The following is a 27,441-nucleotide window of genomic DNA, read 5'->3' as shown; positions in this document are numbered from 1 at the left end:
TCAATGAATACTAAAACCAAAACATTTTACAAGTAATAAAAGCTGGAATAAGTTGAAAATGCCTGAAGTAAAAAGAGCTCTCAGCTTTGTATCTTTGCAATAAAGAGAGAACTTGTATGTAGCACATAGTAAACTAGTGATTCTTAAATGTTTGAAAATCGACCTATATTGCTTGTCAAGTCCTATTTCTTCTTTTAAATTTACCATGGATAGTAAAGCGTGTGTGTGTGAAATTGTTGTACTTGTGTCCAGTACATGTAATTATAGATTTTGTCCTTAAAATTTAGATTTTGTAGTTTTGAGCTATATAAAAGTAGGGTGGGAGTAATTGGGGTGCAAATAAAGCTTTTTACACTACATTAAGGCGTACTTGTTTAAGTGCAATATTCCATCTGGCATATTTACAACAATACTGTAAATTACAGCTGGATTCTAAACAACTTTCCTTCCTAATCACTCATGAAGCACTTTTGATGGTGAGTAGTGCAGTGGGGGTTAGCATAAACATAAGAACAGGAGTAGGCGATTTAGCTCCTCGAGCCTGTTCCGCCATTCAATTCGATCATATTTGAACTGTGCACATATTCTTTGCCCCATATTCTTTAATACTTTTGGTTAACAAAAACCTTATCGATTTCAATTTAAATTAACAATTGAGTCGCATCAATTGTCGTTTGCCTCTACCACCATTTGCATGTGGAAGTGTTTCCTAATTTACTGCTGAAAGGCCTGGCTCTAATTTTTAGATGCTGCCCCCAGTCCTAGACTCCCTGACCAGCAGAAATAGTTTCTCTCTATCTATCCTAGCAGTTCCCCTTAAAACTGAAAACTTCAGTCAAATTTCTCCTCGTGATGTGACACTTTGAGTCCAGTTATTATTCTGGTAAATCTACGCTGCACCCCCTCTAAGGTCAATATATCCTTCCTATGGTGTGGTGCCCAGAACTGCTCACAGTGCTCCAAAGTCCTTTCACCTCTAGGATCTGAGGGATAACCATGTCTTCTTCTGACTCGTAAGCTAGTACTAGTTTAGGTCATGTTAATCAATTTCCTAATGTGCAGGAGCGCACAGCACAAAACTGTCCTCAAATTGGCAGCCTCACTCCAAAGGGAGGATGGTTGGTGTGGAAAATGTAAAACCTCATTATGCTGCAATAAGCAATACTCTTCTGTGTTTGAGGCTGAGGCACATTGTTAGACAAAAACAAACTTCATAGTGAAACTGACCATTCAGTACCTGCCTGGGTGTGCTTGATCAAAAGGGGTGTGGGGGTGGAGTAGAGAGAATCAAGTTGCCTTTCATCTTAGTCATAATTGTAAAACTGCTATTTAAATGGAAAATGGATGTAGTGCAAACAGAAGAGTACATAAATATAGTTTACAGTTAATTTTGCTGAAAGCTAGGTGAAGATTTGCATTGATGATGAGCTGTGACGTGATTGTCACCCACTTCACTGTTGAATTCAGATCACCTGTTCTACTCTACCAAAATGTGTGTGTTTTAATCTTATTTACCAGTCAACAGTTTCACTTGGCCAAATGGCAGCGTATTTGATTTTACCCAAACTGAACTCTGAGTCAGCCGAGTGAAAGTGACCCTGTGCACCTTTCCCTGAAAGCTGCTAATTAAAATCTTGGCATTTACTTTGTAGGCGTAGTAGCAACCAGTCTGCAGTGCTGTGAACTATACACAGCTAAAACTCTTGATTTACTTGTAGACTGTATGCAGTGAAATTAGTCATGACTATACTGGTACTCCCTTTATTTGGTTGCTTCTGTAGTGAATATTGCGGTGAGTTCACGATCTATTGCGTGATGCTGGTACTGGAAGGGCACACCTCACCGATGACATCCAAAACACACTTTGAACCGTAAGGGAATCTCATTCTTGAGGGACAGGAAAGCTGTTGCATAAATTAACGCTGTTCCTTTGGCGTTGTATTGTTAAATAAACTAATGAGCCTGTTTCTTAATTTTAGATCCTTATGATCATGCAGTTGAGACACCAGCAGAGGTGAAAACTGAACAGGTGGAAGAAACTGTCCGCAGCCCTGGATCAAGTATGATTTCATTTTTTGATGGAAAACCTACATGCATTTTGGGAAGTCTCCACACCGTTTCATTACGTGGTACTTCGACATTGATGCAAGAGGTTGTTTGTATTGTTAAGTGCATGTTGGAGACCATGCGCTTTGTAAGGGTCAGGTTAATTTGAAGGTGTCCTTCATGTTCGGCCAAGTTGGGGACAATCCAAAATCCTGCCTTTATAGGGGTGTTGCAGGAGGCGCAGTTGCCTCAGGGTTGGTTGCTGGAATATATATGCGTCTTTCACGGAATGCAAGAGAACCTTTGATAGCTTGTGGCATTCCAAGTTAACCAATTGTTACCGTCCTGTGAGTAGAGTAAGTTCTAAGCAAAGGGCTCCAGACTGAACTTCGAGAGCTCTGGACTTGGACTCTACATTAAATATTCTGACTGGCATGTTTCCCACAAGTATTTCTTCCACATGCTGTGGAAGGGGAAGGTGTTATGCAGCTATTACTGACAGTTGTATTAACTTACCAGGGTTCCCAGGGGAGCTTGTTCTCCAGTGGCTAGGCTCCAGGCACAGAACGCCTGGGTGTGTAGGAATTGAGAATCTCATTTAGCTTGAGGGCTGTGCTGTTCAGAATGCCTGAATGTAGGGAATGACCTAAATATGTGTAGTGCTGTGATTTTCTGTCCAACGCCCCTCCAACTATCATCCCACAGAGATGGGAATATTCTGTGAAGCATTGGGGCAAGTTCAATATTCTCCACGTATTAAGTTGTCCCTTTCACATTCTACTGCAAGTGGTATTTGGGAACATTTACCTCCATACCTGCCTCTGTTCTTCCTCTGCTATCTGCCAGCCCAACTCGCATTCCCTGGCTCCCTGTCTGATTTCTAGATGCCTAATGCAATAGAGGGTTGGTGTATTATTGAGTAGTGCTGACAAAGTGTGTCTTGAACAACAGGCTATGACGGCGCCATTAATACCAGCAGGTGATCTAAAACCAATTGCAAATATAGACAGTTTTGGAATAGCTTCTGTGGGACTATATTCTGATATTGTCTGATAACACTAATATGAGTTTTGTAGAGTAAAATTGAGATTTATTTGTATTTCGTGTTGTGTACAGGTGATCTTGAATTATGAAATTATGCCACAGATGTGAGTAGAGTCGGGCCTGTGGATGGAAAGCTCCATTAATGTCAGTTCAGGAAGACTTTCTAGTCTATAAGCAGAGAAATCTATGATATAGTTTTAAACATGAAAACAAAGTGCAGAGAGCAGCAATATATTTGCTAACATCTCTCTGAAATATTGGAATGATAAGATCCAGCACATTTTGCTGCAGCCTAGCTCAGTCCAGTCCACTAACTTGCAAGAGGAAATAATTTTTTTGTGGCAGTTTGCTAAGTTGTTAATGTGTCACATTGCCTTGACTTTACTAGAGCCACATAATATCAAGACAAATTTGGGCAGAAATATATTGTGTTCCTAACACAGATGAGACTGCACACAGGGAGGTTAAAGTAACACTGACCTCAGTCTTTATTAAGACACTCCAGAGTCAGGAACAGGTCTTCGGGGCCGGCTTATATACAGTGCTCTCAAGGGATGCTGGGATCCCTTGGGACTTCAGGTGATGCGCTCCCTGGTGGCAGAACATGGGAGTGCATGCTTAACAGATACACAACATCACTCTTTCCCCCCCCCCCCCCCCCCCAAGTCCAAGTGAAAACTATTTACAAGGTGAGGCGGTCGGGAGCCTTTCTTTTCCTGGTCCGGGGTGGTGTCGTTGATCCTTTGGGTGTGTGTTGTGGGCTCGAAAAAGGTGGTGTCTGCTGAGAGTCGTTCAGGGCAGTCTGTGAACCGCAGCCTCGTTTGGTCCAGGTGCTTTCTGCAAATTTGTCCATTGTCTAGTTTGACTACAAACACTCTACTCCCTTCTTTAGCTATCTCCGTGCCCGCGATCCACTTGGGACCATGTCCATAGTTTAGCACATTCACAGGGTCATTCAGATCAATTTCCCGTGACACGGTGGCGCAACCATCGTTTACATTTTGTTGCTGCCGCCTGTTCTCTACCTGATCATGCAGGTTGGGGTGAACCAGCGAGAGTCTGGTTTTAAGTGTCCTTTTCATGAGTAGCTCAGCCGGGGGCACCCCTGTGAGCGAGTGGGGTCTCGTGCGGTAGCTGAGCAGTACTCGGGACAGGCGGGTTTGGAGTGAGCCTTCTGTGACTCGTTTGAGGCTCTGTTTGATTGTACTGCCCGCTCTGCCTGCCCATTAGAGGCTGGTTTAAATGGGGCCGAGGTGCCATGTTTGATCCCATTGCGGGTCATGAATTCTTTAAATTCGGCACTGGTGAAACATGGCCCGTTGTCACTGACCAGTATGTCAGGCAGGCCGTGGGTGGCAAACATGGCCTTCAGGCTTTCAATGGTGGCGGTGGCGGTGCTTCCTGACATTATTTCACATTCAATCCATTTTGAAAAGCATCCACCACCACCAGGAACATTTTACCGAGAAACGGGCCCGCATAGTCAACATGAATCCTCGACCATGGTCTGGAGGGCCAGGACCACAACCTTAGTGGTGCCTCTCTGGGCGCGTTGCTCAACTGAGCACACATGCTGCATTGCCTTACACAGGACTCTTAAGTCAGAGTCGATACCGGGCCACCACACGTGGGATCTGGCTATCGCTTTCATCATTACTATACCCGGGTGTGTGCTGTGGAGATCCGAGATGAACGTCTCCCTGCCCTTTTTGGGTAGCACTACGCGGTTACCTCACAACAGGCAGTCTGGCTGAATGGACAGCTCGTCCTTTCGCCGCTGGAACGGCTTGATTAGCTCTTGCATTTCAATGGGAATGCTGGCCCAGCTCCCTTGCAGTGCACAGTTTTTTACTAGGGAGAACAGAGGATCTGGCGGGCCGTGACAGGTGATTTATCATTTTCAAACGCTTCCATGACCATCAACAAGTCTGCGGGCTGCGCCACCATCAACAAGTTTGCAGGCTGCGCCATTTCCACTCCCCTGGTGGGCAGTGGTAGCCAACTGAGAGCATCCGCACAGTTCTCGGCGCCTGGCCTGTGGCGGATGGTATAGTTATAAACTGATAGCGTGAGTGCCCGCCTTTGTATGTGGGCTGAGGCATTAGTATTTATCCCCTTGTTTTCATCGAACAGGGATATGAGGGGCTTGTGATCGGTTTCCAGCTCAAATTTGAGGCCAAACAGGTACTGATGCATTTTCTTTATCCCGAACACACAAGCTAATGCCTCTTTCTCAATCATGCTGTAGGCCCTCTTGGCCTTAGACAAGCTCCTGGAGGCATAGGCGACAGGTTGCAACTTCCCCGCAACGTTAGCTTGTTGTAATACACACCCGACTCCATACGACGACGCATCACATGCTAGCACAAGTCTTTTACCCGGGTTATACAATACAAGCAGCTTGATGGAGCATAAAATGTTTCTGGCTTTCTCAAAAGCAATTACTTGGTTTTTTCCCCATACCCAGTTCTCACCGTTGCGCAATAACACATGTAGGGGCTCTAAAAGGGTGCTTAACCCCGGTAGGAAGTTACCAAAATAGTTGAGGAGCCCCAGGAATGACGGCAGCTCCGTGACGTTCTGTGGCCTGGGCGCGTTCCTGATAGCCTCTGTCTTGGCGTCTGTGGGCCGAATGCCGTCCACCGCGATCTTCCTCCCCAAAAACTCCACTTTTGTTGCCATGAAGACGCCTTTCGACCTCTTCAGCTGCAGCCCTACGCGATCCAGTCGCTGGAGGACTTTCTCCAGGTTTTGTAGGTGCTCGACGGTGTCCCGACCCGTGACCAATATGTCGCTCTGAAAAACCACCGTGTGGTGTACCGACTTGAGTAGGCTCTCCATGTTTCTCTGGAAGATCGCTGCAGCCAACCAAATTTCAAATGGGCATCTGTTGTAGGTGAACAATCCCTTGTGCGTGTTGATGCAGGTGAGGCCCTTCGAAGACTCCTGCCAGCGTCGCAAATAGGTCGTCTGCCTTAGGTAGTGGGTATTTGTCCTGTAGCGAGAAATGATTAATAGTTACTTTATAATCGGCGCAAATCCTGACCGTGCCATCACTTTTGAGTACTGGAACAATCGGGCTGGCCCACTCGCTGAATTCCACTGGGGAGATGATGCCCTCGCGTTGAAGCCTGTCCAGCTCGATTTCCACTCTCTCCCTCATCATGTGAGTTACCGCTTGCGCCTTGTGGTGAATGGGTCGTGCCTCTGGGACCAAGTGGATCCGCACCTTCACCCCGGAAAAGTTTCCAATGCCTGGCTCAAAAAGGGAAGAAAATTTGTTAAGAACCTGGGTACATGAGGCCTCATCGACATGTGATAGCACTCGGATGTCATCCCAGTTCCAGCGGATTTTGCCCAGTCAGCTCCTTCCAAGTAGTGTGGTGCCATCGCCCGGGACAATCCAGAGTGGCAGTTCGTGCACCGTGCCCTCATAGGTGACCTTGACCATGGCACTGCCCAGGACAGTGATGAGCTCTTTGGTGTACGTTCGCAGTTTCGTGTGGATGGGGCTCAGGGCTGGTCTGAGTGCCTTGTTGCACCACAGTCTCTCAAACATCTTTTTACTCATGATGGATTGGCTCGCGCCAGTATCCAGTTACATGGCTATGGGTAAGCCATTCAATTTTACATTTAGCATTATAGGTGGACATTTCGTCTCAAATGTGTGCACCCCGTGTACTTCAGCATCTGCCTCCTCTCCTCTCTGAGGCTCGAAATTGCTTTGATCCACCATGGACTGATCTTCCTCTGCCACGTAGTGGTTAGCAGGTTTTGCAGAGCTTGCATCTCGTCTGCAAGCTCGTTTGAGGTGCCCCATTGTTCCACAGCTCTTGCAAACATACCCTTTGAAGCGGCATGAATAGGCTGAATGGAAGCCTCCACAACGCCAACAAGGTGTGAATTGCCTTGCAATTCATGCTTTGTTGGGGACTCTGAGTCATCTGGGTCACTTGAGGCCTGCTGGCAGTTGCAGACTCGTGGTTTCTCCCTGTACATTTCTGCTCGCAAACACAGTTCCAGTTAATTTATGAACATTGCTAACACTTGTGTGCTGAGAGATTTGTTTGGTGTTATCACTGGTGGACATAAACGCCTGCTATCACAATGGCCTTACTTGAGGTCGGTCTGTCTCTTCAGTCAAAAGTTTTTATAGGATGGTCTCATGACCAATGCCCAGTACAAAAAAGTCTCTGAGCATTTGCTCCAGGTAGCTATCAAACTCACATTGTCCTGCAAGTCGCCTTAGCTCGGCGACATAGCTCGCCACTTCCTGACCTTCAGATCGCTGGCGCGTGTAGAACCGATACCTCGCCATCAGCACGCTCTCCCTCGGGTTAAGATGCTCCCGAACCAGTGTACACAGTTCCTCGTACGACTTATCTGTGGGTTTCACCGGAGCCAGAAGATTCTTCATGAGGCTGTAGGTCGATGCCCCGCAGACCGTGAGGAGGACCGCTCTCCTTTTTGCAGCGCTTCCTTCTCCATCCAGCTCGTTGGCTATAAAGTACTGGTCTAGCCGTTCGACATAGGCTTCCCAGTCCTCACTCTCCGAGAACTTCTCCAGGATGCCCACAGTTTGCTGCATCTTTGCGTTGGATGCGTAAACTCGTCGGCAGTTATTGTGTTCCTAACACAGATGAGACTGCACACAGGGAAGTTAAAGTAACAGTGACCTCAGTCTTTATTAAGACACTGCAGAGTGAGTACCAAGCCTTAGGGGCTGGCCTATATACAGTGCTCCCAAGGGATGCTGGGATCCCTTGGGACTTCAGGGGATGCGCTCACTGGTGGTGGAACATTGGAGTGCATGCTTTACAAATACACAACAACATACATGTTTTTATTTGGCCACTGGGAAGAGAGCAGGGCCATCAAAATATGGTCCCTCAATGTGGCAGTCATGTTTTAAATTAGTTTCCAAAAAAATCTGTTGCAGGTGTTTTAGCCCAATTATTACAACTGGAGTACTCGTATTCCAGCAGACTTAATTTATTGAACATGAGTTAAAGAATTCTTGATTTTCTTATCAACACATATCACTAAAGGAGTTAGATGTGGTCCTAACGGCTAAAGGGATCAGGGGGTATGGAGAGAAAGCAGGAATGGGGTACTGAGAATGATCAGCCATGATCTTATTGAATGGTGGTGCAGGCTCAAAGGGCCGAATGGCCTACTCCACCTATTTTCTATGTTTCTATGTTTGAAAGATCATTTTTAAAAGAGATTTTAAAATGTGAAGTAGTCAGAGAATGCCTTAACGATATCACAGTAGGTGGCTACTGTCTCTTTCTCTAATGCTGGAAACTGCAGCATGATAATAGTAAAATGATTGTTGAGAATTGCAACTGGTGTAAAAACCAAGGGAAAGTAAACTAAGAAATCTCCCCAGTGGCACATAAGTTTACCGAAGTTTGTAGCGAAAATAAAATTGGATTGGAAGTTGGGCCTAGAATATTTTATTCAATCATTTATTATTTGTGAACTTGTTCAGATTCTCTCCACATTTTAATTTAAACATCATTTCTAAGTTGAACATGTTAACAATTATTGGTACCCACCGTGTGCCATAATTGGAATTTTTATATTTATGTATATGATACATTAATTAAATACATCAATATTAGTATTAGAACATTTTGAAATTTATATCAGTGTACGATGAATTGCAAGAAGAAAGGATGTAGTGTGAGGTTCTTTCCAGCCACCTACATTTATCTGTTTGCACCTGTATTGTCCTTTGTTGAAGGAATGCAGTTTCTCATTTGATATTTTCATTACTTCCAACAATAAAGCTTCTTTATTTGGGTGCTGCAGGAAAAGAGAAGTTCTTGACTGGTTCCCCCTCATTTCTGGTGACAAACTGGCAAATGCAAATTTAACTTTGCCATCCAGGGCAAGTTAGAGATAAATGTCAGATGATTCTGACTCTGATCTTGTAGCTGGATCATAGTATTTTTCTCTAGTTAATCATTCTTGAGGCTTTTAACAGCTTTCCCTCTAAACATAAGAACTGAGAGTGGGCTCTCAGAATAGTTCTCTAACTGAGAATAGTTCTCACTATTCTGTTTTCCTGTTCCAGAAACAGGTAGTTACATCTGTGAATATTGTGGCAAACGGTACAAGTATTACAGTCCTTACCAGGAACACGTGGCTTTGCATGCATCCTCTGGTATGTATGATGTTCCAAATTAAATTTGCACTTTGTATAAGTAACATGTTGTAGGATTATGAAACATAAAACTAACTGAAGCGTGCAGGGAAACCAAACCCCCTCTCCGAATGTTTGGGAATGTGTTAACAGTGTGTTAGTTAGGGGCAGGGTGTTTGATCTGGTTGCTGTTAGTCTCCATAATAATTAGTAACTAGGGAAGGTCAAGTTAAATTTATATAGATACAATGTTTTCATGAAAATATTAGTAGCAGAAGTAAATGGAAAACATTCATTTCATAATTTGATAATGTTTGTTTTGATTTGTTTGAGGTGGAATTATGTACCAACCACTTCCTTTTCTAAAATAATAAAGTTTGAACTTTAAATTTAAAAAAATTGCTTGCATGGGATACTGTCACTAATGATGGCAAGCAATATGTGTTCCAAGTGGATTTAACTTGGTTGATGGTTCTGGAGGCAGTTGTTTTGTTTCAGCAAATTAAAGTTGCATTCATCCATGGGGAGGATGGGATCCTTTAATGTGTAATTTTTAGGACTTTGAAAACGTACTTGAGAGAGGTTCCCCTTGAATGAAACCCTGATGGGGATAGAGTAAACTGCTCCATCACCTGATTAAATAATGTGCCAGTCTCTTGCCTAACTTTATTACATTTCCCACTTCCCTTAGTTCTGTGGAGACCTTTCATTTCAACACTGCTCTTGCACTGGGATACTATTCCATTGGTATTTTTTTTTAATTCATTCTGGGATGTGGGCGTTGCTGGCAAGGCCACATCCCAGAATGCACATCCCTAATTGCCCTTGAGAAGGTGGTGCCGCAGTCTTGTGGTGAAGATACTCTCACAAAGCTGTTGGGGAGGGAGTTCCAGGATTCTGACCCAGCAACGATAAAGGAACAACGGTATATTTTTAAGTCAGGATGGTGTGTAACTTGGAGGGGAACGTGGAGGTGGTGGTGTTCCCATGTGCCTGCTGCCCTTGTCCTAGATGGTAGAAGTCGCGGGTTTGGGAGGTGCTGCCGAAGAAGCCTTGGCAGTGCATCTTCTAGATGATACACACTGCAGCCGCTACTGGTATCAGTGGATGTCTGTTATGAACATATCCTACTGATTGTCATTTAGGATCACCATGTAATTCAATTGGGAAGCATCCAAGCAGGGACGAGTTAGCACCAGCTGGAAACCATCTTTTCCAGTTCTGGGATCTCCAGGTCAGCATCTAGACCAGGCATCTGCTACGGTCAACAAAGGACCTACATGGTTTTATGGAAGACCTGAAGTAGTAGGCCTCCATGTTGTTGAAAAGTTAGACATATTTACTATTTTCTCTACATGGCCAGTGAGCTCGACTGTCTTAGAAGATGTACAGCATTCTTGTAACATTTTAGCAAACAGATAATCCATATGTGTTTCCCAAGATTGAGGAGTTACACTTCAAGAAGTTACCTTGTTTTTACTGCAAGAACTTAAATGTTACAAAGCTTGTGCAATTTCAGATGTGGTCCACATAATGCTAAGTTTTTCTTCAGAGCTTGACACGTTTCTTAAAAAAGAAATCTAATTACATTACTCAAAAAATGTGCAGATGCAGAGAGTCCGCTTGTCAAAAGAAGTGAAGCTAAACTGCCAAATACATGTGAAGAGAATAACAACAGCTCTCAGAATTCTAGCGGTACGTACAGTGCATAAATATATGTGGAGCACAATCCCTCAAGTGGCACATCATTGTGTTGAAGGCAAGGGAATCTGTATAGTGAATTGTTGAACGTCTACCTTTCAAAAGTAGTTAATCTATTTTAACTGCCACTGTTAAATCAAGGATACAATGAGTGGAAATTCAGTCAACATTGGTGGGAATAGTGCATGCAGATGCCAGAAATTCTTCAACTCCTTGCTTTTTCCGTTCCCCGCATTGTATGTGAAGTTCCAGCTCTGGTTCTCTTCTGGCTGTGCACTCTCCAGCACCAAAGATGCAAGAATGCCATTGGCAGGGCAGAATGCGTGGATGAAAAATTTTCATCGTCCAGAAATTTTGTCACGTAAAAATCCCTTCCCTATATTGCGAACAAAAAGGCTACCATTTAAATGAATGCTGGAGTATTTAAATGAGTCAGCTTGTGCAGTTGTTGCACAAGGTGGGCTGCAGTGTGGGCAGGAATTTGAATAGCCAAAAAACACAGATCTCCAATATCAAGAGTAAACATCCAGTAAGTGCTGAGATTGGATACTCAGCACAATATTTGCCCTGTTTTTGCATGCAAACTGAAATTTCCATGCCTATTATTTAAATTCTTTCACAGTTCTCTGGAGGCACCTCCACAATTTAATACCAGTTAATGCGCTGGCTTAGCCCCCTCTCTTCAACCCCCCGCCCTGCCTGCCCCACCACAGCTAGTAAGCAAGGGGCTGGGGTCAATACTAATTTAGCACAAGAGGTGTTGCTTTGTGGCTTCCACTGTGGGACATCCACAATGTCAGTACCTCCACTGTGGAAACTATATCAATCGTCATGCAGCCATTCAAAAACAAAATTGGTCTTGTAGACCCATGACTCATTAGTTCCAAATGGTATTTTTGCCATTTTAAAGTTGCTGGTTTGTACTTTAATGAAGTTGTTACAGTGAGCTGACCAAAAAATATCCAGTATATTTGGCTGTATTCACTACAAGTGATTTTATACACGTACAAGTTGTTTTGTAGATATAGCAGTATAACTAGAAAAGCTTATTTGTATTACAGAGCTGTTCAGGCACAATTAGACATCTTATATGCTACAGCATTACTATAAACTTAACTTGCTGTACTTCGGCTCTGTCTGCATATTGCATTGTGAATGCCTCTTTAGAGTAAATGCACTTATCTCTATAAAATGTTTTGCAGGCGGTGCGAATGTACAGAAGTCGAGTCTGTCTTCTGTGAAAAGTAAGTCTGAATTGATCTTGTTGCAGTCTATCTTTTCTTTAACTTTCAATGGAAGCTTGGTATTTAAAACAACAGCAAAATGTATTCTTACAAAATAAATAAATCCTGTTTTTAAAAAAAAAATGAAGTAAAAACCAATGCTTGAACACAACTTCTCTGATAAAATTAATTTTGCCTGTGAAAAAATTATGGAAATTGCATACTAGGTATAGTTTGTTTAATATTTGCAGATGGCTCCACATGTCAGAGCTGTGGAAATGAACATAAACACTGTACCTGCCTAAGACAACAGGCACATAATAGCCGAGCAAGAGGTAATTTATAAAGTGTTTGCTGTACAAATTAGAATAATAAAAATGCAATCTTTTTACAACTAAACTCTGATGTCTTCTTCACACCTCAAAATCATTTAATGTAGCAATGAACATGTGTTTATTTGCACTGTATGTTTATGCATAATTACAATAATTTATTGTCTTGTAGGATTTGTCTTCACCCAGATATGCTTTAGATACCAAAGAGTATGCTTAAGCTATCAAGATGGGAAATTCATAGACATTGCTGATGATTCATTTAAAACTGAGATGAGGAGGAATTTCTCCTCGGAGGGTTGTAAATCTGTGGAATTCGCTGCCTCAGAGAGCTGTGGAAGCTGGGACATTGAGTAGATTTAAGACAGAAATAGACAGTTTCTTAATCGATAAGGGGTTATGGGGAGCGGGCGGGGAAGTAGACCCGAGTCCATGATCGGATCAGCCATGATCGTATTAAATGGCGGAGCAGGCTCGAGGGGCCGTATGGCCTACTCCTGCTCCTATTTCTTATGTTCTTTTGTGTTCGTTGTGACTTGTATTGTATAGCTGGCATAAATGTAGTTTATAGCTGTATACCAATCACTACAATTTTACGATTGTGAATTCCTTAAAAATGTTATTTGTTATATTGATGTGTAGTTGCATCTCTGTTACTGGATGTAATATCCCGCTTTAAGGTATGAAAAGATAGATTAATGTTTTGGGAGGCGATGCTTTATTCTGACAGCTTCCAACAAAAAAACTAAGCTGTCTTTTCACATTTTTGATTTTTATTCACTTAAAATGCAACTGCACATCAGATTTTATACTAATTTATGTTGGGATACTTGCTCAATTTTTTTTCTCCAAAGTGTAAAATTAACAATTGCACATCTAGCTATAGAATATGTTCCGGCAATTTGTGTACTCACTGCAGAAGAGCTTTTTAACCTAAAGTGAAGTTCTTGCCTGATATTGCTACACAAAGGATGCCATGCCATGCCAGAGAGGGGCAAATCCAATATATTTTGTGCTTAGAGTTAATGTGTTTGATTATATTTGCCCTACCCCTTCCCCCAGTGGAAGTCAGGCAGCTTGCTTTCCACATTTGCCCGACTTGACTTAGGCTAAATAAGCTATTTACCCAGGTTTGGCTAAGTTGCATGTGTTGGATAAGAGTGCTCAGGATACACAAGAGCACACGAAATAGGAGCAGGAGTGGACCATTTGACCCCTCGAGCCTGCTCCACCATTGTTCATGGACTCAATTCCACTTCCCTGCCTGCTCCCCATAACCTTTTATTCCTTTATCGCTCGACTATGTCCGCTTTAAATATATTCAATGACCCAACCTCTACAGCTCTCTGGGGCAGGGAATTCCACAGATTTACAAACCTCAGAAGAAATTCCTCCTCATCTCAGTTTTAAATGGGCGGCCCCTTATTCTGAGACTATGTCCCCTAGTTTTATTTTCCCTATGATTGGAAAAAACCTCTCTGCATTCACCTTGTTGAGCCCTCTCACCATCTTATATGTTTCGATAAGATCACCAATCATTCTTCTGAACTCCAATGAGTATAGGCCCAACCTACTCAACATATCTTCATAAGTCAACCCCCTCATCGCCGGAATCAACCTAGTGAACCTTCTCTGAACAGCCTTCAATGCAAGCATATCCTTCCTTAAATACAGAGACCAAAACTGTACACAGTACTTTAGGTGTGGCCCCACCAATACCCTGTACAGTTGTAGCAGGACTTCTCTGCTTTTATACTCTATATCCCCCTTGCAATAAAGACCAACATTCCATTTGCCTTCCTGATTACTTGCTGTACCTGCATATTAACTTTTTGTGTTTCATGCACAAGGACCACCAGGTCCCTCTGTACTGCAGCACTTTACAATTTTTCTCCATTTAAATTATAATTTGCTTTTCTATTTTATCTGCCAAATGAATAAAGCTATTCTATACCTCAAATGATTCTGCTCCATTGCACCAATGTGCTATTTTTTGGAGCCATTATACCTCATATTTTCCCACATTATACTCCATCTGCCAAATTGTTGCCCACTCACTTAACCTGTCTATATCCATTTGCAGATTTTTTGTGTCCTCCTAACAATTTGCTTTTCCACCCATCTTTATATCATCAGCAAAATTGGCTACATTACACTCGGTCCCTTCATCCAAGTCATTAATATAGATTGTAAATAGCTGAGGCCCCAGCACCGATCCCTGCGACACCCCACTAGTTACTATTTGCCAACCGCTGCTAATGCGACTAACATTCCAAACCAGGGGCAGGAAGGTGCGCAATGCTGCAGACTTTAAAGCTTTCAGCATTTTAAATCAAAGTGTTATTTTGCCGAGCTGTCAAAAACAGCAACTAAACTGGCTCCATCCACTCTCTACAGCCCTGCCTGAGAGAAACAGAATTTGCTGCTTTCAGACCTTCCAATCGTACGGTGCAGTCCCGCAACCACTATCACCCAGTTTCATGGCAGTTGTCCGCTGAGCAGTATGACAAAAAGTGATACAAAAGGCGTTAGGACGTCAATTCCAGCACAATCCTTTCAGCACCAGGAAAGACGTGTCATGTGGAAATGAGATGGAAACTTCGATTACAGATTTCCATTCCCCTTTGTCTCCAACAACCCAGAATTCAGTTCTCATGGAGCACAGGGACAGGAAAATTGGCCCCAATAACTTTGCTTGACACTGTTTACAAAATGGCCAGATTGTAAAAAGCTTTCTGACAAACATTCTTGCTGAGCCATCCTGGTCTTGGACCAAATGTACATTGTATAGCAGGTTACATTAATGAGAAGTTGTCATATTGTTTGGAATTATGATCTTATCAGTGCTTCTGCACATTTTTCAGCCTCTAAACACTTAGATGATATTTGAATCAATCGTGCGAAAAACATTGGGCCATAATTTGCAGCCCCATGGGTGCTTCTGAGGTGCTCACATGGCCATAGAGGCCGCACAAGTTCCGGGTTTAGGCATGTGCTGCGCGAGTGCTAAAACTTGGAACTTGCGATCTGTCCAGGAAAAGTGCATCAGCAGGCGGAGATTTAGGCTATTTGCCCAGCGAATACCCACAAAATTCTTAAGCCTGGCAATGCCTGCTTTTACCAGCATAAGAGTGTCAAAAAAACAGAAAAATAAAATATTAATTTATACATTTAAAACCCTATGAAATAAGGTAAATTTATTTTTGGCCTTTTTAAAACATGAAAATTTAATTTAAAAAAATTACATTTTTGTTTTGAATATTTAATTAAATGTCATTTTAATTAATTTTAATGTGTGATTGTTTTTTAAAATGTATTTGAAGTGTAGAGATTTTTTTAGGGTATTCCCATTCATACTTATAGGGATTCCGTACATATGGAATCAATGAATGGGGATCTCCTTCTGTCATTCATTGGGATGGCCCACGTGATCGCTGGGACGCTCGCAAACTGCATACACCCCTGGGATTCGTGGGCCTCTTCCCACAGGTACCTGTAGAGGCACAGGATCGCCGTATATCCAGGACCACCAGGTACATGGGCATTTTATTTGCAGATCGGAGGCATTTCCCCATGGGAAGCCTCCGACAGCAAATTCAGGGCCTATGTCTCCAATGGATGCTGAATAACCAAAACAATAGTTCCAAAATAGACTTCATGTCTAGATTCCTTTTCTTTTAATGGTATAACTTGGGTGGCTCAATGATGCAATATCTGGTGTACCAGCACGCTGTTTCATAGAGCAGTAAGACACTGATTCACAGGTGTGTTCCTCATATGTTACCTTTCTACTCTGAGTCTGTGCTATTGAACAAAAGCTGGGCACTTCTTTAAGAGGAAGGAGGAAGCAAAATGAATCCTTCCAAATATCACTTGCACACCTCCTGCTGGCCACCTACAGAGAACACTGGCTGTGGTCTGCCTGCCATCTTAAAGAATGGATGTCGCAGAAGGTAACATAGAGGAGAGGTGGTTAAAAAGAACACCAGGCTATCAGTTAAATATAAAATGTTCCCTTAAGATCATAGTCATTTCAGTAAGTGTTAAGTAAAGTAGGTGGCTGATACTGTTACTTCTGTCCAAGTAATTTCCTTGAGATTTATCATTAAACCAGTTTTAAGCAAATAATCGGCTAAATCTCACCACGAAAAAACTGGATAAAGTTAGTGTCAGAAATTCCCCATAGAGCAATCAAACATAAAATGAATTATCTTTTTGTTCAGTTGTGGCACATTAGTAAAAGTTAGATAAAACAGTGAATTTGCAAGAGCAGCAGCGTGAATATTGATGGCGTCCTTCAGTGGTTTCTAGAATTTTGCCCGCCTTCCTCGGTTTTTGGAATTGAAGCATAACATTTGTTTTTAACTTGATTTGAACAAATGCATATGTTTGGTATTAAGTCAAATTGCAATTGCTTCTTAAGATCTTAACTAGACGGTATGTATATTTTTGAGAGTGGCTTTGAGATGTGGTGACCAAATAGTGCAACAGTTATTCTTGCATATTTAAATATTGAGTGAGGGCGGTGTAGTTTTTCAATAGTAGATTTAGTCTGTCAGTATAGACATTTTTATTAAAGAAATCTTCCATCTGGCTTTGATTTTTCAGTTTTTAATTTTCTCATTTTCTTCTTTTCCCTCCATCCATATTAGTTCCAGGATCCCTGTTGTCTTTAGTTAGAAGAGGAAAATGACTTTATAGTGAAAGACTCAACGTTGTTGTTTACTTGGGCTCAGTGGCATAGTTTAAGGGAAATTTGCCCTCGAGGATCTATTTAAGATGGTGAACTTTTCCCCTAGGAAAAGCCATTGTACTGGGCATGGTTGAGATTGAATTTGGTGTTTCCATTTTGGAGCACAGTACTCCATTGTTGCATTGACTTTATCGATTCTGATTTTTATCTTTTCTATTCCATTTAAGAGCAATACACCTGCGGGGCATGTGGGATTCAGTTCCAGTTTTACAACAATCTAATCGAGCACATGCATTCCCACACTGGTAAGTGTCATTTTTTTCCCCTAACAATTTTGTTGGTTCATTTGGGTATTAAACTCTTTTTCTCTTTTCACTACAAATAATTTCTAAGTTTCATTTATTATACTCATCAAATGTTATTGCAGCAGGAATTTTATTGTATGCTGAGAATGTAAAACTTTACAAAATGAAATTTATCCTCATATTTTCACAAAACATCCCATCGGATCATATGATCAAAATAAAGTGCCCTTAAAAAACTTGACTATCCTTCTGGACATATTTCCAAGAATCATGAAGGAGTGGTGGGGGGGTGGTGGGGTGTTTATTCAGAAGAAACAAAACTTGACGAAGGATCAGGGAATGAGAATAAAAGATTGCAGCTTGGAATTCAGAGTTAAATTATGATCTGCTAATCTGGCAGATTCAGGTAGGAGTTGCCTTATTTGTCATTCTGGTTCCTGCCAAAGGTTCTATCCAAGTTTAATTTGAGTCAAGAAATCGTATCACCTAATTTTTATCCACATCCTTATTAATCGGGTCACCCTTGAAGCAGTAACCTTTTTGCTCGAACGTATTAAATTTCTCCGCAGTTTTATATGGATAAGAGTGTCAACCCATTCTCCGACCCTGATCAATCTGGCCCTTGAAGCCTAGATAACTTCAAACTACTCCGTGGCTCTGTTGGTAGCATCCTCGCCTCTGAGTCAGAAGGTATGGGTTCAAGTCCCACTCCAGAGACTTGAACACAAAAATCTAGCTGACACTCCAGTGCGGTGCTGAGGGAGCGCTACACCATCAGAGGTACTGTCTTTCTGATGAGACATTAAACCGAGGCCCCGTCTGTCCTCTTAGGTGGACGTAAAAGATCCTATGACACTATTTTGGAAGACGAGCAGGGAACCGATCCCCGTTGCCCTGGCCAATATTTATCCTTAAATCAGCATCACAAAAACAGATTATCTCGTGATTATCACAGTGCTATTTATGGAAGCTTGCTGTATGCAAAATGGCTGCTGCTTTTTCCTACATTATAACAGTGACTACACTTCAAAAAGTACTTCATTGGCTGTAAAGCGCTTTAGGACATCAGGTGGTCATAAAAGGATGCTATATAAATGCAAGCCTTGTTTTTATTTTTTATAAATCAGAAGACCAAGATGTAGTACGGTCAATAACTTGAGAGAAAAGCAAATTTGTGTGAACATCCATTTAAGCTTTATATATGACCCCTGAGGTACCGTATTACACATCCATGTGACCTATTAATATTCAAGCTTGACACCCCTGACCAAAGGTACTGAATAAGTCTATCGCTAAAAAACAACTTGCTGATGGTTTGTTAAATATATGCTACCACCAAGCTGTCAGAAAACTAAGGGCCATTCCATCCTTCATGGATATTCTGAAACAGGTGTCCATCGGTAATAAATGCAATGCTACAAGACCTACTGTCTTCACCAAATACAGTTTAAATTCACCAGCGTGCAAATCTATCTTGGTAATTGGAGTCTTTTTTTCCCCAGTCCTGATAGCTACTTGTTCACCTCTTGTATCTCGAACAAAGAAAGTTTACATGCCTTGAGGTGTGGTCTTCATTCTTCTCGGGGGTATTTTCCACACCAGTCTCTTGGGGCTTCGTGTCGGTGCAATGGGGGGAAGCTTACCTATCTAAACTGTGTGGGACCAGGAATAACTGAATGTGGGATGGCGACAATGCATGACATGACGAGACAAGACATCTTGAAAGGAGTTTGGTCCCATTGTGACTTTCCTTTCTCTTGCCCTCTGTCCTGCCTCCTCTCCACACCCTAACCAATATGATTCAGTGGTGGTCACACTCCAGCTATGTGGGGAGTTTGTGCCAGACAACTGAAAACCCTACAAGGTTGATAATCTTTCTCTTAATTCTATTTATCCTTGTAATCCACATGACTTCTTTTCTTGTAGCTGATAATGAAAACAGCATAGCGATTAAGCAAGTGCAGACACCTCGCACTGCTGCGGCTACTACTTCTACATCTACTTCTGCTACTGCTACCACTACAGCTGCTGCTGCTGCTGCTACTACTTCTCCAGAGAAGAAGAACGCACATCGCCAGAGTAACTGCACAAATGATGGTATGTACTGTATTGAAGCCCTGAGCAGAGGTGGAAAAAAGTGTTTTAAGTTTCTAACATGGATAGATTAGTGTGGACTGAGCTGGGATCTGAGCTTTTTCTAATTTTCATTCTCATCAAAACAAAATATCAAATCTGTTTAATAACACCAGGTAAGACATGGGTTTGTTGTAGGTTTCCGTTTCAGTCTTTCACGTGCAAAAGAGAATTAAGTGGAAGTTTGGCACTTATCCACCAGATGAGGTTAATACTGGGACATCAACATTTGAAAGGTAAATGATTCTCATTTAGCATTCATGTACATGCCCTCTTCTGTGTGAATGCTAAATGAGAATTATGTTGTGGGAAAGGCCAAAATATTTTTTAAGCAAAGGTTATTAAAAAAAAAGAAGCAATGGGAGAGGAGGTCATTTTTTTGAAAGAGACTCTAAATTATAAAGGTACCGTGAACTGGAAAGTTCTTTACTGGGTCTTGTGTTTTCTGCTTTGCCCAATTTGTATATTTGATTTGATTTCTGATTATTTTTAAAAGTTGTCAAAGGTATGCAATCAAATGAGGCAAGGCAACAGATATTACTTTAGTCGAGGCATTGTAGTGCCATGTATATTCATACAGGAGCTGTCCTACGTATAAGATGTGACCCTGGTCTGTACCATGTCCTCCACCTTCTATCAAAAAACCTAGGAAAAAAATCTATAGTCCATGTACAAGAGGTTTAACATCATGTGGCACTGAAACTTAAAATTCCATTCATGTCAAATTTTTCTGAGGCCGTTTTTCATCAACATGCTATGCAATGCAGCAGTTAAGTTGGTAAATCTAACGTTCAAGAGAATGTGTGTGGGCTGCACAAGTTATTGGATGCCTAGTACGGAGTGATCTGGCAAAGTGTTAGTCTAGTTTGCATGTTAATTTTTTTTAAATGCAGACCATCAATTAATTGTCAGTCTCTAACTTACTTCCCTGAATAAACAAGAATATGCAATAATAAAGCACGAAAGTTCATTCAGCTTTGCGAAAACTTCCGGAATCTAGATATTTCCAGCAGCAAACGTGATATTAAATGACTGGAAGGGAGACTGCCTGAAGTCAGCTTTGGGTTGGACTCCAAGGCTTGGGAATGTCCCCAGTGGCCATTGATTGTAGATATAAGTAAGGTGATGACACCCTGCTGGGGAGTGGTGAAATGGACTCTGCAGACTGACAGCGCCACCATGTTGCTCATTACTCCTGCTTCCAGTGAAAACTTCACATTTCTGTTCTCTAAGGTGAACAGCTTCCTAAGCTTTGTTGGCCAGTAAAATCTCCATGTCTTTAAAAAAAAATCTATTTGGATGCTTCAAACAGCCAGAATTCAAATTTCCGGTGGTTTGAGGGGCCACCTTGCTGATCTCAGTTGCTCTCTAGATCCCAGTAAGTTGAAACCTTTAATTTTAACGTGTGCATATGTACTGTGCTGCTAATATCTACTTAGTTTTAATAGAGTTCCACTCTCCACAAAGCCCTCTACCCCCCATTTAAATCTTTGAACAGGGACAGACATTTCTCAGCCTATTTGCAAGTATACATGATAACATTTCTATCAACCTGATGAAACATAGAAGGTAAATGATTAAACAGAGACACTGTCACATGTTAAAACTATAGGAGGCTCATGTAGCTATCAGGTCAATTTGAGTTGAAAAGGCATCTCGGTCAGCCGTGAGGTAGGGAGAACAAGACTGATCTGATCTGAAGCAAGGGTTATGCGTTATTTTCAAAACTATGAAAAGCTGAGAACTCAAAATAAATGACCGTTTACACGTACAACACTAACTATTACCCTTTATATTACATCAGTGTTGGGGCTATTTGGTATCCACTTCCTACTATTGTAACAGTCCTAATTATTGTTTCACCACTGTATAATTCTATGTATTGTTATATTGTCCTCTAATTAAATTGATTTTAAAAGTCTAAAATCTTGTAATTGTTAGAGACAGCCCTTTGGGCATACAGTAAAATACTCATGGAAAGTTCTGCCATGTCATCATTGTCTATTCAGTAGTGCATTCTTCAAAGAGCCTATTATCATTTAATAATGGAAACCTAGCTGGTTTCACCACATGAATTATTCATCATAGTGTTACTGCAGTAATTTCCAGATTGTAAAGTTGCCAATTTGTTGGGAAGAATCTTTATAACTATGAATTGCAGTTGTTTGCATAATGACTTGTTTTCACTTTCCAGTGACTAGCTCAGTCCTTGAAAAAGAACGGCAACATGTTGCTGAAAAGTTGCTCAGAGTGATGTGTGCTGATCTGAAAGCACTGACTGTGATAAATGGGAAAGACTTCATCAAACTTGCTCAGACGCTTGTTGATATTGGTGCACGTTATGGATCCTTTCCTGTAGGTGACGTCCTTGGGGATATGAATACACTTGCTCTGAAACATCTGCCCAGAATGTACAACCAGGTGAAGGTGAAAGTCACGTGTGCACTTGGAAGCAATGCGTGCTGGGGGATAGGTGTCACCTGTCATTGTCAAAATGTTGGCTCTGAGTCCTACTACATTCTAACAGCACATCAAGTAGAGGGATTGCAAATGAAGAGATATGTCCTAGGCATTAAAGAAGTAGATGGCAAAGAAACTGGTGAGCAGGTTCACCAGTGGGTATTGAATGTCCTTTCAGAATTTGTTATGTCAGAGATGCGAACAATTTACGTCACGGATAGCAAAGTCAGTTCAGCCGCTCTGTTGAAAGCTGGAATGTGTCTACGATGTTCAGCTTGTGCATTGAACTCAATGGTAAGGAGCGTACTTAACGAAAGGACATTGCAGGCACAAAACATGCCAGAAGTTACTGAACTTGTGAGTAACTGCATACAGTTAATGAGTTCTTTGGAACAAGGTACCGTCACTCCAGAGTTATCCAGCCTTCTTGAAGGGCAGCAGGTCCCCTGTTGCTGGAATTCTGTTGCAGACTCTCTCCTCCTTGTACACGAGAAGTATGAGCAGATACGAGAATTAATCAGTGGAAGAAAGGAACTCAAGCACCTTCAAAATTGCAATAAAACTTTGTTGAGCAACCTTACAGCCATTTTGGCTCCCGTAAAGCAGGCTGTAATGGAACTGAGTTGTGAAAATAAGCCAACGTTACAGCTTGTGCTCCCAACCTATGTAAAACTAGAGAAACTTTTCACTTCCAAAGCAAATGATGCTGGCACTGTAAGTAAACTCTGCCACCTTTTCCTGGAGTCTTTAAAGGAGAACTTCAAAGTGGAGGCTGCTCACAAAGTAGCAATGGTCCTTGACCCACACCTGAAGCATTTGCGGTCAGTGCCACACTACCATCAAGAGGAAGTGATCAATAGAGTTTGTGAAATGATTTCGGATATTGGGCAGTCTTGTGAAGATGTCGTCGAATTTGAACCTGCAAGAAAGAAAGTGTGTGGGATTAGTGAAAATCCGAAAACCTCATCAAACAAAGAGGTGAATCAGGATACGCGAAAAGATGAAGTATTTCAATATTTAAAGGAACCTGTGCCCAATAAAACCATAGATCTGTTCAGTTACTGGTCGAATGCCACTCAAAAGCATCCTAAGTTAGCCAAACTTGCCTTTTGGCTTTTGGCTGTGCCAGCTGTTGGTGCAAGAAGTGACTGTATGAATAATTTTGGTGAGACATTTTCAGGAAAGCAAAAAAGGCAGCTGACACCTGAGGTGGTGAACAAACTAATGTTTTTGAGATCAAACTTGCAGTAGCTGCTTCTCTGTCTGACACATTGGTGCTTTAAAGCAGAACTAAACCCAGGTGGTGAAGTCAGTTTTATTACATAACTTTTTCTTACTGTGATAATTTTCGTGTCTTATTTCTGTGGTCCGACCACGCTGTATTTGTTAAGACAATATGGATGAGCTGCCCCCAATGGCTTACTGAGTTTATCCAGTGAGTGGCTAGGCCAAACAGACCAGGAGTGCCCCAGATTTGATCCCTGGTCTGTGCTGAGGCAATAACAGGATGGACTGCAACTGCTTTTTGGGCCACGATGTTATTAACTAAATAAATAGTTAGAGAAAGTGTTTTCCTGGACTAATGACTTGAACACTTGGTTGCACAATTTGCAACAAATTGGCTAATTTTACATATTAATTGCAGTCATCATGTCAAGATTGGAGCATGCATTAGACTATGGGAAATATGTGGCTTGTCCATTTTGTGCTTCCAGCAACCAGCAGGGTCAAATCTGTGTGACCTCTGTCCTTGTTACTGTTGTCTCTGGCTATACCCTGTTTATATGTACCAAATGTGCAAAGAAGAAAATTGTTCCAATCTTAATTGTTAAAATGACGACTGTTAATAAGAGACGAGAAAATTGATTCCCAGCCAAAGTTTGAGCCCTTCACGGTTCTACACTCAGCCTGTGCTCTCCTGGCTTTATATTGATGGCCATCTTTAACATAGGCAGTTGTCTAAAATTGCAATGTATGCAGATGGTGCTGTTGTATATTACTTGTCAAAATCAATGGAGCTATTATCTTCTATATGAGATATGTCTACTATTTCAAAAGTGGTTATCTGACGGTCATTTATATAATTAAAATGTCATGTTCTCTGAATAGCGAGTTCCCAGACTATGAAATTTGATGTCCAAATTAGTGGATCTTTATTAGAATTTAATATTAAATATTTATCAGTTCAACTAGATGATCTAAATGTATTGAACAAAAAGATTGCACAAAAGTAGTTCCTTTTGAGACATATGAGGGACATTGGAAAATTTTGAACTCTTTGATTTTAACTGGTTTTATTGTAAACTAACAAAGCCATATACTAAAAAAAACCAAATACTAACATACAACAATCCAACAGTACATAATGAGACAGTACTGTAACAAAAGTGACTTAAAACCTTGAATACAAAACACAACCGACCAAAAGAATAAACCAGCAAAGGAGCAAATCCTCTCCCACTCGCCATGTTTGTGCAATGTACCTGACTCGTGAATCCACAAAGCTGCCAGTATCAAAACCAATAAAAACTAATGGATGACCAGCATGCATCCACCATATAAGATTATGAGGGTGCTTGACAAGGTGGATGCAGAGAGGATGTTTCCACTGATGGGGGAGACTAGAACTAGAGGGCATAATCTTAGAATAAGGGGCCGCCCATTTAAAACAGAGATGAGGAGAAATCTCTTCTGAGGGTTGTGGATCTGTAGAATTTGCTACCTCAGAGAGCTGGGACATTGAATAAATTTAAGACAGAAATAGACAGTTTCTTTAATGATAAGGGAATAAGGAGTTAGAGAGCGGGCAGGGAAGTGGACCTGAGTCCATGATCGGATCAGCCATGATCGTATTAAATGGTGGAGCAGGCTCGAGGGGCCATATGGCCTACTCCTGTTCCTATTTCTTATGTTCTTATATATTGGTTTATCTTCACTAAAGTTAGTAAAAAAAAAAATGACAACGGAGTTTCATAATTTACAGAATGGTTCTCTACCCCAGGAGCTACCTTTTGCAGGTCAGTGTTAGATAACAAGGCTATCTATTTTCTCACTGACACTGGGTTCTTCTCCCTTTAGTGCTGCATTACTATCCTTGCAAAGGTTTGTCCAGGCTGATGTTATCCTCCTTCAATAATATCAATGTTACCCAGCAGGACAGTGTCAGTGTACCTAGAAGTCTCCACTTGACAATGTCTGTATTATTCAATCGTACTTTCTAATAACTCTTTGAACCTCAGATATCAAAATATGGGAGAGTGCACCCATAGACTAATGACATCCACGACACAAATCTTTGGTCACCAACCCAGTTGTTCAAAGCCTGATTGGGGGCCAATAGATTCTATGGGTAAGTTTGAACTTGATTCATAATATTTGGATCTATCTAACACAAGAACATACTGTCCACCATTTATTGTATTCCTCAACTGAAATTTGTACCACAAAATCCTTTTTCAACATTGTCATATATGACCTCTTGCTGTTACACAGATTGGGTCAGACTTTTTCAAATAGCGATAAAGCACAGAGACACAATTATTTTATTATTTGACAAAAAGATTTCAAGCTAGAGGGTATGTAAAATTCTGTTAAATGCAAGAGCAATGTGGAGTCGCATTAGAACTCTATGAATAGGAAGTGATATTTAAGCTGGATTTGTTCAAAAGAGCACCAATTTCTTTGAATAAATTGTTAATAACCCTGTGCAACCCAATCTTTAAAACAGCCAGGCTTCTTGTTGACCTGTATATATGAATTAAACTAAAATGGTGACTTATTGGACTGAAGTGAATTGTCTTGTTTAAGCATTTTCACAAAATGAAATATTTCTCACATGGAACCAATTGAATCCAAAAATGTACTTGGGATTAAATACAGGATGCGGTTTCAAAGGGCTCAATTTTGGCCAGGAGTTGCTTTTTTTTTGGAGTAACCTGGTTTTTCTGGTGTAACTTAAAAATCCCCATTTTCTCCATTCAATTTGCACCAGCGTAACTCACTTAGTTGCAATTTTTTTAGGTTAGTTTTTTTTTCTCAAAAGGAGGCGTTACCAGCCACCTACACCAGTTCTGCCCATTTAGGCAACTTTGGCCAGCTAATAGTTACTCCATTTCTACTTAAGCCAGCGTATGTGGCCACTTCAGAAAACCCTTGCAGAGAGTTAAAGAAATCGGTGCAGGTAGGTACATTGGAGGCCATTCGGCCTGGGATAGGGGAAGGAAGCAGAGAGGATCTGGACCTAAACCAACCAAGCCTTCCCCTTAGCAATGTTTGCAAACAAAAACTGCTAACAACTCAAAGAAATTAAAAAATTGAAGTCCTACCTTCATCTTCAAACTTGGCCCGGGAAGGCGGGGGGGGGCCGGTGCAGGGGGCCACTCGGCCTGGGCTAGGGGCAGGACAACGCACCGGGAGGCCACTCGGCCTGGGCTAGGGGCAGGAGGGGCAGGACAACGCACCGGGAGGCCACTCGGCCTGGGCTAGGGGCAGGACAACGCACCGGGAGGCCACTCGGCCTGGGCTAGGGGCAGGACAACGCACCGGGAGGCCACTCGGCCTGGGCTAGGGGCAGGACAACGCACCGGGAGGCCACTCGGCCTGGGCTAGGGGCAGGACAACACACCAGGAGGCCACTCGGTCTGGGCTAGGGGCAGGACAACGCACCAGGAGGCCACTCGGCCTGGGCTAGGGGCAGGACAACGCACCAGGAGGCCACTCGGCCTGGGCTAGGGGAAGGACAACGCACCAGGAGGCCACTCGGCCTGGGCTAGAGGCAGGACAACGCACCAGGAGGCCACTCGGCCTGGGCTAGGGGCAGGACAACGCACCAGGAGGCCACTCGGCCTGGGCTAGGGGCAGGACAACGCACCAGGAGGCCACTCGGTCTGGGCTAGGGGCAGGACAACGCACCGGGAGGCCACTCGGCCTGGGCTAGGGGCAGGACAACGCACCAGGAGGCCACTCGGCCTGGGCTAGAGGCAGGACAACGCACCAGGAGGCCACTCGGCCTGGGCTAAGGGTGGGCATGGGAACTGATAGTGCTCCTGCCTGCCGGTGATTTCTATCAGTTCCCCTGCCCGCCCCTAGCCCAACAAAGGAGGCAGAATAAATGCAGAGAATTTTACCTAAAGGAGCCCGACAACATCGGGAGGAAGAATATCGCCACGCTCTGAAACTGACAGAGAGACCTACATCAATTGAGACTGTTGTTGCAGACTCGCAGCTCTACTGCGCATGCGCGGACATCACGAATTACCCCACTGCGCATGTGCAGACGTCCCGGCACATTTTCCAGCACAGAACGACTGGCCACATTGCGCGACTGCAGTGAAGCGGCCAGACAGCGGCCAAA

At 42.3% G+C, this 27,441-nt stretch overlaps 1 protein-coding gene across 3 annotated transcripts in view; it reads left to right on the top strand.

Annotated features, from left to right (window-relative positions):
• The window catches only part of LOC139232481 (zinc finger protein 618-like), a 121,115-nt gene extending 95,234 nt beyond the window's left edge, over positions 1-25,881 (top strand). For all 3 annotated transcript variants that reach the window (XM_070862751.1, XM_070862750.1, XM_070862749.1), the window contains 8 exons: positions 1,980-2,060; positions 9,173-9,262; positions 10,850-10,936; positions 12,145-12,186; positions 12,417-12,500; positions 17,418-17,495; positions 19,422-19,592; positions 21,823-25,881. In XM_070862751.1, coding sequence (XP_070718852.1) covers positions 1,980-2,060; positions 9,173-9,262; positions 10,850-10,936; positions 12,145-12,186; positions 12,417-12,500; positions 17,418-17,495; positions 19,422-19,592; positions 21,823-23,339 — 2,150 coding nt within the window. In that variant the 3' untranslated portion in view covers positions 23,340-25,881. The remainder of the gene's footprint in view (positions 1-1,979; positions 2,061-9,172; positions 9,263-10,849; positions 10,937-12,144; positions 12,187-12,416; positions 12,501-17,417; positions 17,496-19,421; positions 19,593-21,822) is intronic.
• Positions 25,882-27,441: the final 1,560 nt, after the last annotated feature.

The sequence above is a fragment of the Pristiophorus japonicus genome, chromosome 20 (genome assembly GCF_044704955.1).
Source record: "Pristiophorus japonicus isolate sPriJap1 chromosome 20, sPriJap1.hap1, whole genome shotgun sequence".
Classification (NCBI taxonomy): domain Eukaryota; kingdom Metazoa; phylum Chordata; class Chondrichthyes; family Pristiophoridae; genus Pristiophorus; species Pristiophorus japonicus.
The sequence above is the reverse complement of the archived record's forward strand: the minus strand, read 5'-3'. Positions and strand labels throughout refer to the sequence as shown.